The sequence below is a fragment of the Camelus bactrianus genome, chromosome 17 (genome assembly GCF_048773025.1).
Source record: "Camelus bactrianus isolate YW-2024 breed Bactrian camel chromosome 17, ASM4877302v1, whole genome shotgun sequence".
NCBI lineage: Eukaryota > Metazoa > Chordata > Mammalia > Artiodactyla > Camelidae > Camelus > Camelus bactrianus.
Genome location: NC_133555.1, coordinates 47,938,429 through 47,950,615, shown reverse-complemented (window position 1 = coordinate 47,950,615; position 12,187 = coordinate 47,938,429). Strand labels below are relative to the sequence as shown.

Genomic DNA, 12,187 nt, shown 5'->3' with positions numbered 1-12,187 from the left:
CTAAAAGAACAAAATGATAAGTAGTGATCTGGGAGAGCAGCCAGATGACAAGCAGGTTTTTCGTTTAAAACTAGATAATGCAAACCAGAAACAAGCCTTTATAACAATCCACTGATGACAAGTTTTCATGTTTATCATTGAACCAGCCATAGAGTTGTTTTTTTTTTTTTAATGAACGGTCATCAGTGCTGTGTTACACCACAGTAACCCCATCAGATAGGTAGGAGGTGTCTCGTAATTAACTCCATTTAAAAGAAGAAGAACTCGTGGCTTAGAGAAGTTAAGTGGCTTTCTCAAGCTCTTACGTTTAGAGAAAACGCATTTGAACAAACGTTCTCTGACTCTAAGTCATCAACAGAGTGTAGTGGAAGAAACGTGGGTTTTGCAGTCGGACAGAATTTAGTTCTGTCATGTTCAACCATTTTCCTACATTATCAGATTTCTCAATTTCTCAGAGCTTCAGTTTCTTTATACAATAAGAGTAACAGTCACTTAGTAGGTTTCTGGAGGAAGAATTACATGAAAAATGCTGTGTAAGGTGCTGAGCAGATTGTTAGGCCTTTTCCCCTGGTGAGAGCTCAATATTATTATTGAATCAATATTTTTCCCCTTTGGTTTTTTCACTGCCTCACATACTGTGTAAAACCACCAAGCCAAAGTACCTCAAGATAAGAAATAGATGTTTATAATTTACAGTTAGCAATGAATATGCGTGACTAGTCATTTAAATATACACAATTGATCTTTTGGAACTAAATCTGTCCAATTCTTTTTCTAGGCTAGCTGTTTTAGAATCCTCTTTCGAAAATGTTTGTTCAGATGATGCGTTATCAAAGGAAAATCTGGGTATGTGAAAGCTGGCCCGCTCTTAGTTCTTTTACCTCTGTTTAATTCCACCAAATGTAGTTGTCGTCCTTTGAAGGAAAAAAAATGTACGTGTAGGAGAAACATTAGTGAGACATTTTTAGGACGGATTTACATACTAAGGCTTTTCAATGTCTTTCGGTTTCTATTCCCTCGAATGAATGAAATTTTCTCTGGCTTTGTCATGTATTTAATTTTTTTTTTTTTTAATAAAGCACCAGCATTTGTTGGGGAGGCACCAGCATCAGTGCACGTCAATCCAGACTTCTCTGTCCAGGGTACCAGGGTCTGGGGGCTGCCCCAGGGACAGAAGGAAGAAAATCACCTGCCGGGGCTTCTGGCTGAATTGATTGCCCACCGTGGGCGTCAGACCACAGTGGGGAGAAAGCAGGGAGGAAGCCTTTGCTTTCAGAAGTGCTTTCCACTTTCTGCATTTCCCTTCGTCCTGAAAAGCCGGCACCTGCTTGCTTGCAAGGTGGAGCTTTGGCAGCCCTGCAAAGACGTTTCAAAGTTGATTAAACCCAGAGAAGTGATCTGAGCCAAACTCTCTCCCCATGGAGCCCCCCTACCACATCCTACACACTCATTTCAACTGGCTAAACAAGCCATTCGTAAAGTCTCAGCACAAGAAAGGATCAGGCCAACGAAGGGCAGAGTAGTTATTTTATAAAAGAAATTTCTTCTGTTCCTCTCCTAAAGCACAACAGAATTCCATTGCTCCTGTCTCTTCTTCAACTTAATTCTGCTGCCGCCTTCCAGCTAATAAGGTTCCTTTTTGTTTCCCCCTTGGCTGTTTTTTCCCTTTGCCTCAAGTGATCAGTCCAGATATTCCTATGGAAACGCAAACATCATTCTATCCCTAAACCGAGCTCCCACTGGGAGACTCTAACCCCACAGCTGGGCCCTTCTCCCCTTCAGCTGGCACAGGACCCCACAGAGGAAACCCACTGCCGCCGGGAGTCCAGGGCCGGCAGTGACACTTTCGTGTCACTGTGTGACCGCATCTCGGCGGTTCCCTACGTAACAGGAAGCCCTTTCAGTAGTCTCACGCTCTGTGTGGCTCTGAAAGCCTCAAGGGCTCATTGTGAGAGGAGTTAGCCTGATCTGGATTTTACTCTTCCAGTCCCATGCGAACTATGGAGCAGAAACATCCAGTCTTCTCTGTTCTTTGTAAGAGCCGCTTCCTGACTGACTTCCTGAAAGAGGGGTTCTTTCCCAGTAATTTAGCCCTCTTCAGACTTTTTACCTCCTACCCATTTTCCTGTGGATCTCTTGGTCCAAGCCTCTGATATGTCTCGTTTCTTCTTAGCCTAATTAGGGCCAGTCCTATTTCCTATACCGTTTTATTCTTGAGACTCCGTCCCACTTTTTGGACCCTCTTTCCTCACACCCCCAGGTCTTGAAGGCCCCATCAGTCTGCTGCCCCAGCCCTGATGCGCCTGTACGGGTTTTATGCTCCACGATCACTTCTCTCCCCTTTGGTTAGAGATCCGGGGGGAGTTAATTAAGTGCAGCTACTTCACCTCTCCAAGGATCAGTTTCTTCGTCTGCCGTAAAGAAAGGCAGAGGAAGCCCTCTTATCCAACAAAGAGAGCACTGTCTCTGGAAAATAATAGAAAAAGTGGAGAAGTCATTAAATAATGTAAACGCTATGTTCATGGCTCTATAAAGATTTAATCTAAGAAATAATTATTTGTGGAGCATGTCTGGGTTGTTTGGAAAATCACTGCCAGGAATATCTTGTATTATATTTGTGTCATCCCTGTAACTAATTTTTTTTTCCAGTGTTCAGGGACAAAAAAATTCACCTATGATGATGAAATAATAATACAATAATAGCGATGATAATCAACACCTGTAACGGTTACTGTGTGTCCTCACTCTTCTAAACATTTCATGTTTACTGATTGATTTAACCCTCACAAGATCTCTCTGAGACAGGTAAGATAGGAATTCTGACACCGCCTGTTCTATCAGTGGAGAAACTGAAGCACTTAGGTTATATGACTTTTCTAAGGTCCCATAGCTTCTTAAAATTCCTCAAAGCTCACAGTTGCTTCCTTGCTTGGAGCACCAGAAGCTTAAAGCTAAATGTATGGTTATCCTGTACCGCAGTGGTAGTTGGTCTAAGCATCTTTTAAACATCATTATCGCCCTTTGTATCCCCCTTAATCAATCGATTTTGATTCCTTTTGTTTTTAGTCTTCGAGTTTTTGTCATCTGTTTCGTTGTATCACTGTTTTCTGTTGGTCATCACCTCATTTCTTTTGGGGGAGTAGACAGTCTGTCAAAGTTTTAATAAAGAAAAGATTGACGGATTACCCTGGATTAACTAATAATCTATTACTATTCATTAATAAGTTAGCCCAGGGTGTGATCATCAGCCACCTGAGGCCGGTAGGCGCGGCAGAGAATGGTTAGCACAGGAAAGGTCTGGACCGTAGGCTGAGCCTGGCCAGGGCAGGAAGGCCTGGAGGCCTGGGGCTGGGCGGTGATGGGGAGAAAGGTACTGTCTTGCTCTTCAAGACAAACCTTGCCCCTGCCTGCTCTTGGTTGGGAGTTACCTTCAACCTGCAGGCTGAAGGTGCGGGGTGGTGGCCGGCACGCCCCTTTCCAAACAGCACGGTGCCTCCTGTTTCTGCTGGTGTCTCAGGACGGTGACTTTTTCACTCCACGTCAGCCTGGATTTCACTCATCTCTGCATCTGAATCTTGAACTCTCAGAGGAGGGAGGGTTTGTCGTTTATTGAAAACCAAACCAAACCAATGCTTTTGCCTCCTCTTCACCCCCCTTCTCTGTAAGAATGGCTTCAAAATTTCAACATTGAAATGGCCCTGAAAATGTATTTAAGATGATGTTTTCAGTGCCGGGCGAGAAGTAACCCAACCAGTGGCCCCTTTGTATGAGGGAGGAAACAGCTTCTTTAAACACTGAATAGAGAAATAGAGATTAACCCAAACTTCATAAATATAAATCTGAAGGCTTTTAAAATAGTGACCAATTTATTGAGACAAACAATAAGTTATTTCTTGTCAGGAACGGAAAAACAACACTGATTTATTTTACAAAAATTCATTTTTAAAAGCCAAATACAGACTTCGGTATGGGATCCTTTTTTTTCCTCCTTTTTTTTTTTTTTTTGAACTTTTCTGTGATAGAACAGCTATCATGCACCACTTGACTCTCAACAACAAATTGAAGCAAGTCAGGAAAAGCACAGGATAATCAGGGTTGATAGATGAAGATTGGCCAGGCAGTAAGCACAGGCGTTCATCCTGTCTCCATCCTCGGAGGACCTCATTGACCAATTTTGCTAACCCAGTTTGTAGATTACAGTAACCGCTATTTCCGAGAATTATTTTTGGACTCCATCAGTTCGCAGAATAGAAATACCTGTTGAGAATAGCAAGCCTCCTGTTGCTGTGGAAGGAGAATTTGACATCAGTCAAGTTGGTGTCATGAACCCCTGTTGATTTATGAAGTCATCCATTACTTTGTCTACCCTCGGATCAAAAGGCAGCGGAGATATTTTTCCAGATCACTTGAAAACAGAGAGCCCACAAAAGCATTCAGCAGTGACCTGCGTTATCATAAATTGGTTGTATTTTAGTCGAGCCTTAGAAATATAAAGATGTTTGTGTGCCATTTTTCCTTTACAGCACAGCTCAAAATTCATCGTCTCAACAGTGCATTAAGTGTCAGCGTCAATTTCCATAGACTCAGAATGAGAAGCAGGAATGAGTGGGACTGGGGAATCGGGGTGAAGAGAACCACACGTAGGTGTCGTGAGGTAACAGGTCCCTAAGCAAGAAGTCCGTCCTGAAGAGAGGTTAATCTCATTAGCAAAACTGCTGCAATAAAAACGTGTGTTCCTGTCAAAAAGCCTTGTTCAGTAGATGGGGTCGCACTGGAGTTTCCTCATAGACTGTCCAGGTGATTCTGACACCTCTCAAACTTTGAGTACCGTGTTCTCCAGTGTAACAGTGTATAGGCTGTGTTCTTAGGCTTAGCGATTCCCACAGAACACAGATCCGCGTGGAGACAGCTAACATGTGAGCTACAGTTTCTGTCGGTTTGTTTTGTTTTCAAACATAGAAGCTGATCCCAAGGTGCGGAGTGGCTTATCAGGAAGCTGCTTTCAAACCGTTCTGGAAGTTTTCCATAGAGAAAGCCTGAGGTGGGCTGGGTAGGGATGACGCCAGGAAACTCGCTGGTCTGTGACTCCTGCCAAGTCCCCGGCCTTAGAAGGCACTCAGTAAATATGTGTGGATTGCATAAAAGGAGATGGTGATAAAATATGGATTCTTTTGAACTGGAACTTTTCACATTAATAATCTCTGTTTTTTACCTTAAAACGTGCTTGGTTTACAGGATACCTGTGAGTGTAAACACAACACACACACACAAATGGATGTGTATATCACATGCACAATTAAATTAAAATTAATGTTATTGCTGGGAACATCTTACTTCCATATCCATTGATAATATTTTACCACTGAAGGGTGCGTCCAGCTTGGGTCCCCTGAAATTGCAGCTGCTCTGCCTAGTGGGATTTTTGGTGACCTGCCAGTGAACAGTGGATAAAAGGATTTGTGTGTCAGATGGGAACAACCGGAGTGGAAGGTGATGGGGTGTGTGCGCGTGGCCTTGCCTCTTGCTGTCTTGGAAGACTTGTCAGGTGCTCCATCTGTCTGCGGTGTCGGGGCAGGCCACGCTGGCCTCCTTCCCCTGGTCTTCGCTTCCGCAAGACTCTGTCTGAAATGAAGATGTTCGCTTTATTTAAATCGGGAATTAAATCGGGAATCAGTTGCAAATTGTTAATCAGTAATCGCCTCTGTAGAGTTACACTGGACGTTTATAGGCGTTAATTTGGTAGGGAATACTGTTTTATCTCAGCACGTTCAGTGAAGTACCAGATTTTTTGCCTACTCACATATTTATGTCACTATAGCAAAAAAAAAACCCACAACTTTTACGTGTGGGGTTTTTTTTTTTTTTAAATCAGATCAGATCTTTAAGATGCACTGATATTTTGATTAGGAATAGCCTAGCCTGTGTGTAGCCTAGCCACGTAATTACAAGGCCTCCCCTTTTAAATAGCAGTTTGAACAGTTTATTGCAGGGACTGGCAAATTGTGGCCCCGAGTCCACCAGTGGCTGCCAGTTCTTGTAAATAAAGTTTTTTTGGAACACAGCCACTCTCATCTGGTTTATACAGATGCGTATGGTTTGCACTGTAGCAGGAGAATTGAGGTGTGACAGAGACCATCCAGCCCACAAAGCTTGAAATATCTACTCTCTGGCCCTTCACAGAAAAGGGTTGCTGACCTCTGGTCTGTAAATAACAATTTCATTTGGTGCCCTTGGCTCCTGATTAAAAAAATACCAACTTCTGGTGAGCTTTTGATACTTCAGGGCTACTTTGTGGTCCTCACATAGCAAGAACGTCACCTACAGTTTTCAGGGGGTACTTGTAAAAAGATTGACCTGGAAACCCGTAATGATTTTGCATCAAGCCAAGTCCAGACATGAAAATTAGACGAAATATTTATTTTCTATCTCCTAACATGTAGAGAGCGTCCTCCTTGGGGGTGGTTGAGATTATGAACGGGATGGCGTTAATTAAGATGTAGCATTTTGACTGTCTAATTACTGATGTCTCTTTAGTTGTCTCTGAGACCGAGATTTTACTGAAAGAGCTGGAGCAAATGCTCCGGCAAGCCCTGGAGCCCACGGCAGTGCCTGAGGGGGCCGAAGAGGAGCAGGTGGGGACGGAGGCAGCAGGAAAGGTAGGCTTCGTGCTTATTATCAGGCCGAACGGCAGCTTCAGGTTCCATAAGTGGCAGAAGTTGCTCCTGGATGTTCATTTTAATTGTATGGGAATTTTTTTTTTTTCAGTTCTGAAATGTGAGCCCTTGATTATCACGGGCTAGATAATAAACTAAGCAGCCTGTTGAGAAATCAGAATACATGGTTCATGAACGTCTTTGAAAAGAAAAATGTGTTTGAGGAGAGGGAGGGGCTCGTGGTTTGAGGGGCTCCAGTCTTGACGGTCAGGACGAGAGCAGTCTGGAAAATCTGCCCTGTCTGGTTCCTGCACAGGGACAACCCCCACGGGGGCAAACCTCCTTAATAACACCCTGGAGGCGGAGGTTCTCACCTGGATATATTTCACCAGCCTTAACTAGATTGTCTTCTTTTTGGTGGGGGAGCAACTATGTTGAGCTGAGAAAGGCCGTGTGTGTTTACAGCATCCAGTACTTCCATGTGACAACAGAAATTTGAAGTTGGTTGACAAATCACTCAGCCCATCAGCTCCGTGTCTCTGCAGATAAAATCAGGGGCCAAGCCCGGGTCATTAACACACAGCAGCAGTGTGGCAGGTGTGAGAAAAGCAAGTCACAAGGCAGACGCTCCCCAGGGGTGGTACAGCTGTTCCCTAAATAGTGGGGAAGACGAGTGGCCGTGAGGAGCTGTGGGTCCTCAGGGCTTCGTTCATTCTCTCGCTCACTCGCTCAGATACACAGCGAGCCCGGAACCCGGTGCCTGTGCCCCCGTCCCGGTCCTGCCACCAAGGACTGGTGTGTTTTGGCAGAGTTGCTTACCACTTGCCTCAGAGGATTGTTTGAGGGTTAAATGGGGCAAACCAGGAAAAGCGCTTCGCACAGTAATTGGCACCCCAAAATTGGCTACTGTTACAGATGAGCGTTGGCTCTGGCAGCCACTGGAGAGAGGAAGGGCTAAGGGTTCCTCGCTGCATCTCTTTCCCCACATTCTCATTGTGAGGACCCACCCGCCCCAAGTCTGTTCTGAGATGCAGAAAACAGTGGATTCATAGAAGGACAAGATCGTTACCCCACCTTGGCTGAGTTCATTCAGACCTTTAGCAAGAATAAAGGTGACTCTTAAACACCTCCTTTATTGAGTTAGAAGTCAAGAAAATATACAGAATTTACAGCTGAGATCGAAGTGTCAAGAGAAAATAAAAATAACATTAAAAACACCCACCGAGTTGAAAAACAGAATTATCCTCTTGATCAGTGATACGAGCTTGTCCCTGATTGGCCATGGACTGTGGACACCGTTTTCCCAGTTAGAGTTCCCTTTCTTAAAAAGCTTGTTCTCTCTCCATAGATCTTACCTTTTGTAGAATAAGATCTATAGATTGGTGACGTATATATTGTATATGTATAATTCATTTACAAATTATTCTTTTCTAGCAAATGTGTGTTTGTTTGAGCACCATATGGCTTTATACAATGTTTTTTCCAGTCTTTGCAGTTCGTCTTTTCAAAAACACAGCCAGGTTGATTTTTATAGAAATGGCCTGGAGTTTTTACAGCCACAGAATTGGCTTCTATTTTGCCATTATAACTGGTAACCTGATAGAACAGAAAATTACTTTGGATTTTTATTTCTAAAGGTCAAATACCTAGTTTTAATACATCGCCAGGCAGGAGCAGGCTTTTTGTTTTAGAGGCCTGTAATATTTTAGGTTTTCAGAAGGCATTGAGGAATTACACAAAATTAACCACTTTAGCTTGCTGGCAGGCAGGTGCGTGCCGCCTGCTGACTGGCTCGTGGGCTGTTCTCCACCAAGTTCAGTGAGCGTGGTGCTCATGCAGGTTCGGTTACTCGGGGCCTTATTCGCTTTGAAATGAGGAGAATAGCAGCGAAACCAGCTGTCAAAGCCGGAGCCATTTCCAGTTTAAAAATAAAGAATGATCCCCTAAGGGATTTATTTTTTTTTCCTTTTTTTTCTAAGTTGGTAGGAAATATTAATGCGGCTTCCAAAGGTAATCCCACCTCAGACAGAAGATGCGTTTTGTTTTTAGGAGAAAGTGGCCCTTCCACTTCGGGTAAAGCTGACACACCAAGAAGAGCCACCTGGTAATTTTTAAGTTCTGAGCATGTTTGTTCTCTGGGCAGAGACTGTTTGAGCTCTTTTCAGAGTTGTGAATTCGATGGTGTTTGCATCATTCATTTCCTGTATGAGGTTTCAAGTTGATTACACTCAAGCTCTGAGACCAGAGAACAGGGAGGAGCAACGGGGAAGAAGGCAGACACACATGGATCATCAACATTCGTTTCAGTTTGTCACTGAAATACTTTAGATTATTTTCCTCAGTAGACTCACCTTTTTAATTATGTTCTTAGCTAATATTACTGCTCACTGACATGCCCTGACTTGGGAAAAAAAATGGGAGGGAATTAATTTCAGATCATTATAAAATCCACCTGAATAATTCACAGATTAGGTCACCCATATACAAATAAGACAGAATTTACTGAATAATTATTTGTATTACAAGGTACATCTTTGATACATGAACGCACTTGTATAAGCTACATACATTTTTTTCCTTATGTTCTACTTTTAATGAACCTTGAAGTTATAAATCTCATAAATGAGTGTGTTGTGTTCTTTTACCCGTGTCCTTTCCCACTAAGCTGGCGTACACACTCTCCCTAGTTGTCAGGAATACAGATGCTTACAAGGTGATCTCAGAAAATGTGCCTGAAACAACTCTAACTTGTATCCCCTCCTCATAAGAATCACTTTTAAATAAACAAATAGAGAAAACTCCCAGAATTTTAATTCTAATGACCACATTTTTCCAAAGCATAAAATCAAACTAAAAACATGTAATGTTGGGGAATCTATTCACTTAGACGTGACTCAGTAAGTGACTTTCACATGAACACACTTACTGTACAACCTGGGATCCCTGTTTGACCAGCGTGACGGACACCGTGTGCCTGCTGTGGATGCGGGAGTTACGGATTACTTTGCGTTTTACTTGTGAAATAATTAAGCCTGGTCTTCAAGCAGATTTGATTTAGTCCTAATGAGTTGTATGGTTATTTTTACAGTCTTGTAAATGCGGCCCTGAAGCTCCTGCGGCCAGCTCGCCTGAGGACCACTGTGAAGAGGACTACCTCGTGATTGATGGGCTAAAGCTGAAAGCTGGAGAATGCATTGAAAGTATAACTAACAAGTTTAAAGAAATAGATGCTTTGATGTCCGAATTATAGCGCATTATAGATACTTTCAAAAGTTTATTAGAAAGCCATTCCCATCTTTATATTCTCCCAAAGTCAAAACTTAAAAAATGTTTAGTGAAATAGGTACCCATTATCCCAAAGTTGGTAATTTCTAATAACTTTCTACTTAATATTTTGAGAATATCCATTGTTCTGAGTCAATCAAATGGTATTTGTGTTTTAAATTTAGAATTTAAGAAACTCTGTTATTGTATTTGTAGTTTTTTCTTGTTTGCCTTAATTTAAAATGATTTATGAAACCTACTACACAAATATATTCTTTACAATGATTATTTAGACCCTTTATTCAAATGTGGCTAACTGTTAAAATGACTGCTAATGCTATTATAATGCTTACAGATAATTCAAATCTAATATCCTTAGAGAATGTGTATTTGTAGTAGAATTAAGTTACTGCAAAAATAAAAGGAAATAATTTTTTAAATGGTTATATAATAGCATCGGGGATTTCCTTAAAAACAAAAATGTCAGTTGCCTTATTCTGTTGGAAACAATTGTTTCAGCCACAGTTCCCAAACTGCCTGATGAGCAGAGTCTGTGGAGGGTCTTTGGAAGATCAGAATCCTGGACTCTTCCCCACTGAATCAGAATCTCTGGAGGTGAAGGTGGGAAAATGTAATTTAAAATAGAGAGAGACAGTTACACAATCTTCACTATAGAAAAATCTGAACAGTAAAGTAAAAAAAAGTACACGGTGCTGTACCACTCCCTCATCTCCCCTGAAGATTGGGGGTTCCCAGTAACGGCCCCAGCGCGTGTGCACGTCAGCACGTGTGTTTGCACACCCATCTCACGTTCTAGCTCCAGCTCTGTCTGCACCTGTCGCCCTCCTGGGGGGGGAGAGGTGGGGGAAGGGCATTCCCTGCACAGAAAAACAAAAAACAAAGCTTGAGTAGAGATGAGAAAGCAAGAAAGCCTCCAGGACTGGGTGTTGGTTGAAGGAGCCGGAGTGACGGTGGGAAGGGAGCCTCAGTGGGTAAGGAGACCGGTGGGACAGGCTGGGGGGCCACGGGAACGTCCCCTTCACATCTGAGGATGCTCACCGGCAGCAGTGTGTGGAGAGTGGGTGACGGGGAGGGTCCCCAGGGTCAAGGCGCCAGCTGGGGGACGCCTTCGGTAATTCAGTTGTGAGATCCAGAGAGCCTGAGTGATGCTGGGGCCGCAATGGAGAGAAGCAGGTAGGTTCAGGCTCCATCAACACGAGTGGATTATTAGGACTTGGAGATCAGGTGTGGGGTGGGACAGGTGGGGAGTCCAAGACGCCCCTAGGTTCCTGGTGTTACCAGCGTTGTTCACTGACGTGGGCACACGTGCAGATTAGAAACATAAGCCAAGTTTGGGCCAAACGGTGTGAGTTCAGGGAAGAGTCTAAACGAGTCATGCTTTGACCAAGTCTGCATATCAGCACCAGTCCAAGAACCAGAGCGACTGGGGTCAGTCTCTCAACACATATTTAAATTCTAAGCGCTGGGAAACAGTGAAGGCTGACTTCCTCTTTTTCTCCCAGCTGAATTTACTCCAGAGCATTTTAGGAGAACTGTTCCACTTCTCCTTGGCAGCATGATTCTATATTCACAGCCTCCCCAACAGCTCAAGAAGTAATCCCATTCTGTGTTACTTCTTTGAGCCAACTATAAAAATGACTCCAATCGTATCTGAAAGCGTTTCATCCACCATTCAGGTGTTTGATACAGACTCTGATCTGGTGGATCACTTAAATCACTCACAGCTAGTTCCTCTTGGTCAAACAGCTGGTGCTCATCAAAGTCAGATTCCATAGGTGAGAGGCTGAACTTGCCAGACCGAATCCGCCTCTGCAGCGTCTGCAGTGTCCACTGAGGTCTTTGTGTTCTTGAGCCGCTCAAAGTGATTCTGAGAACAGACATTTGAATGGGCTTTTCTGCAGACAAAACTGCAGCCTCCTTCCAAGAAGAAGCCGGGGGAGCCCCCATCCGTGCGAAGATACAGGCTTTTGCATTCCCGGGTGGGATGCAGGTGCGATCAGCTAACGTCTCTGTCCTCAGGGCTGAGAGTGGTTCCCGGCGGGCAGGCCCTCCGCACGGGGGAACATCCCGCATGCAGAGGCGGCCCCCAACCTGGAGCCGGCACAGAGGCGGGACTGCGGGAGCACTCCCTGCCTTCAGACCCCGGTGCCGGGGGACCCGCACGCGTTGCTGAACTTCTCTGCGCCTACGCTTCTCTCCATCTCTGAAGTGGAGGTCGCTGTGAAAGGGAACGTGGTGTGGTCATCTGC

At 43.9% G+C, this 12,187-nt stretch overlaps 1 protein-coding gene across 3 annotated transcripts in view; it reads left to right on the top strand.

The window, feature by feature from the left end:
- Nucleotides 1-10,368, top strand: part of ZCWPW2 (zinc finger CW-type and PWWP domain containing 2) — a 114,635-nt gene extending 104,267 nt beyond the window's left edge. For all 3 annotated transcript variants that reach the window (XM_074345369.1, XM_045520111.2, XM_045520109.2), the window contains 3 exons: nucleotides 779-846; nucleotides 6,535-6,656; nucleotides 9,742-10,368. In XM_074345369.1, coding sequence (XP_074201470.1) covers nucleotides 779-846; nucleotides 6,535-6,656; nucleotides 9,742-9,903 — 352 coding nt within the window. In that variant the 3' untranslated portion in view covers nucleotides 9,904-10,368. The remainder of the gene's footprint in view (nucleotides 1-778; nucleotides 847-6,534; nucleotides 6,657-9,741) is intronic.
- The last annotated feature ends 1,819 nt before the right edge of the window (nucleotides 10,369-12,187 follow it).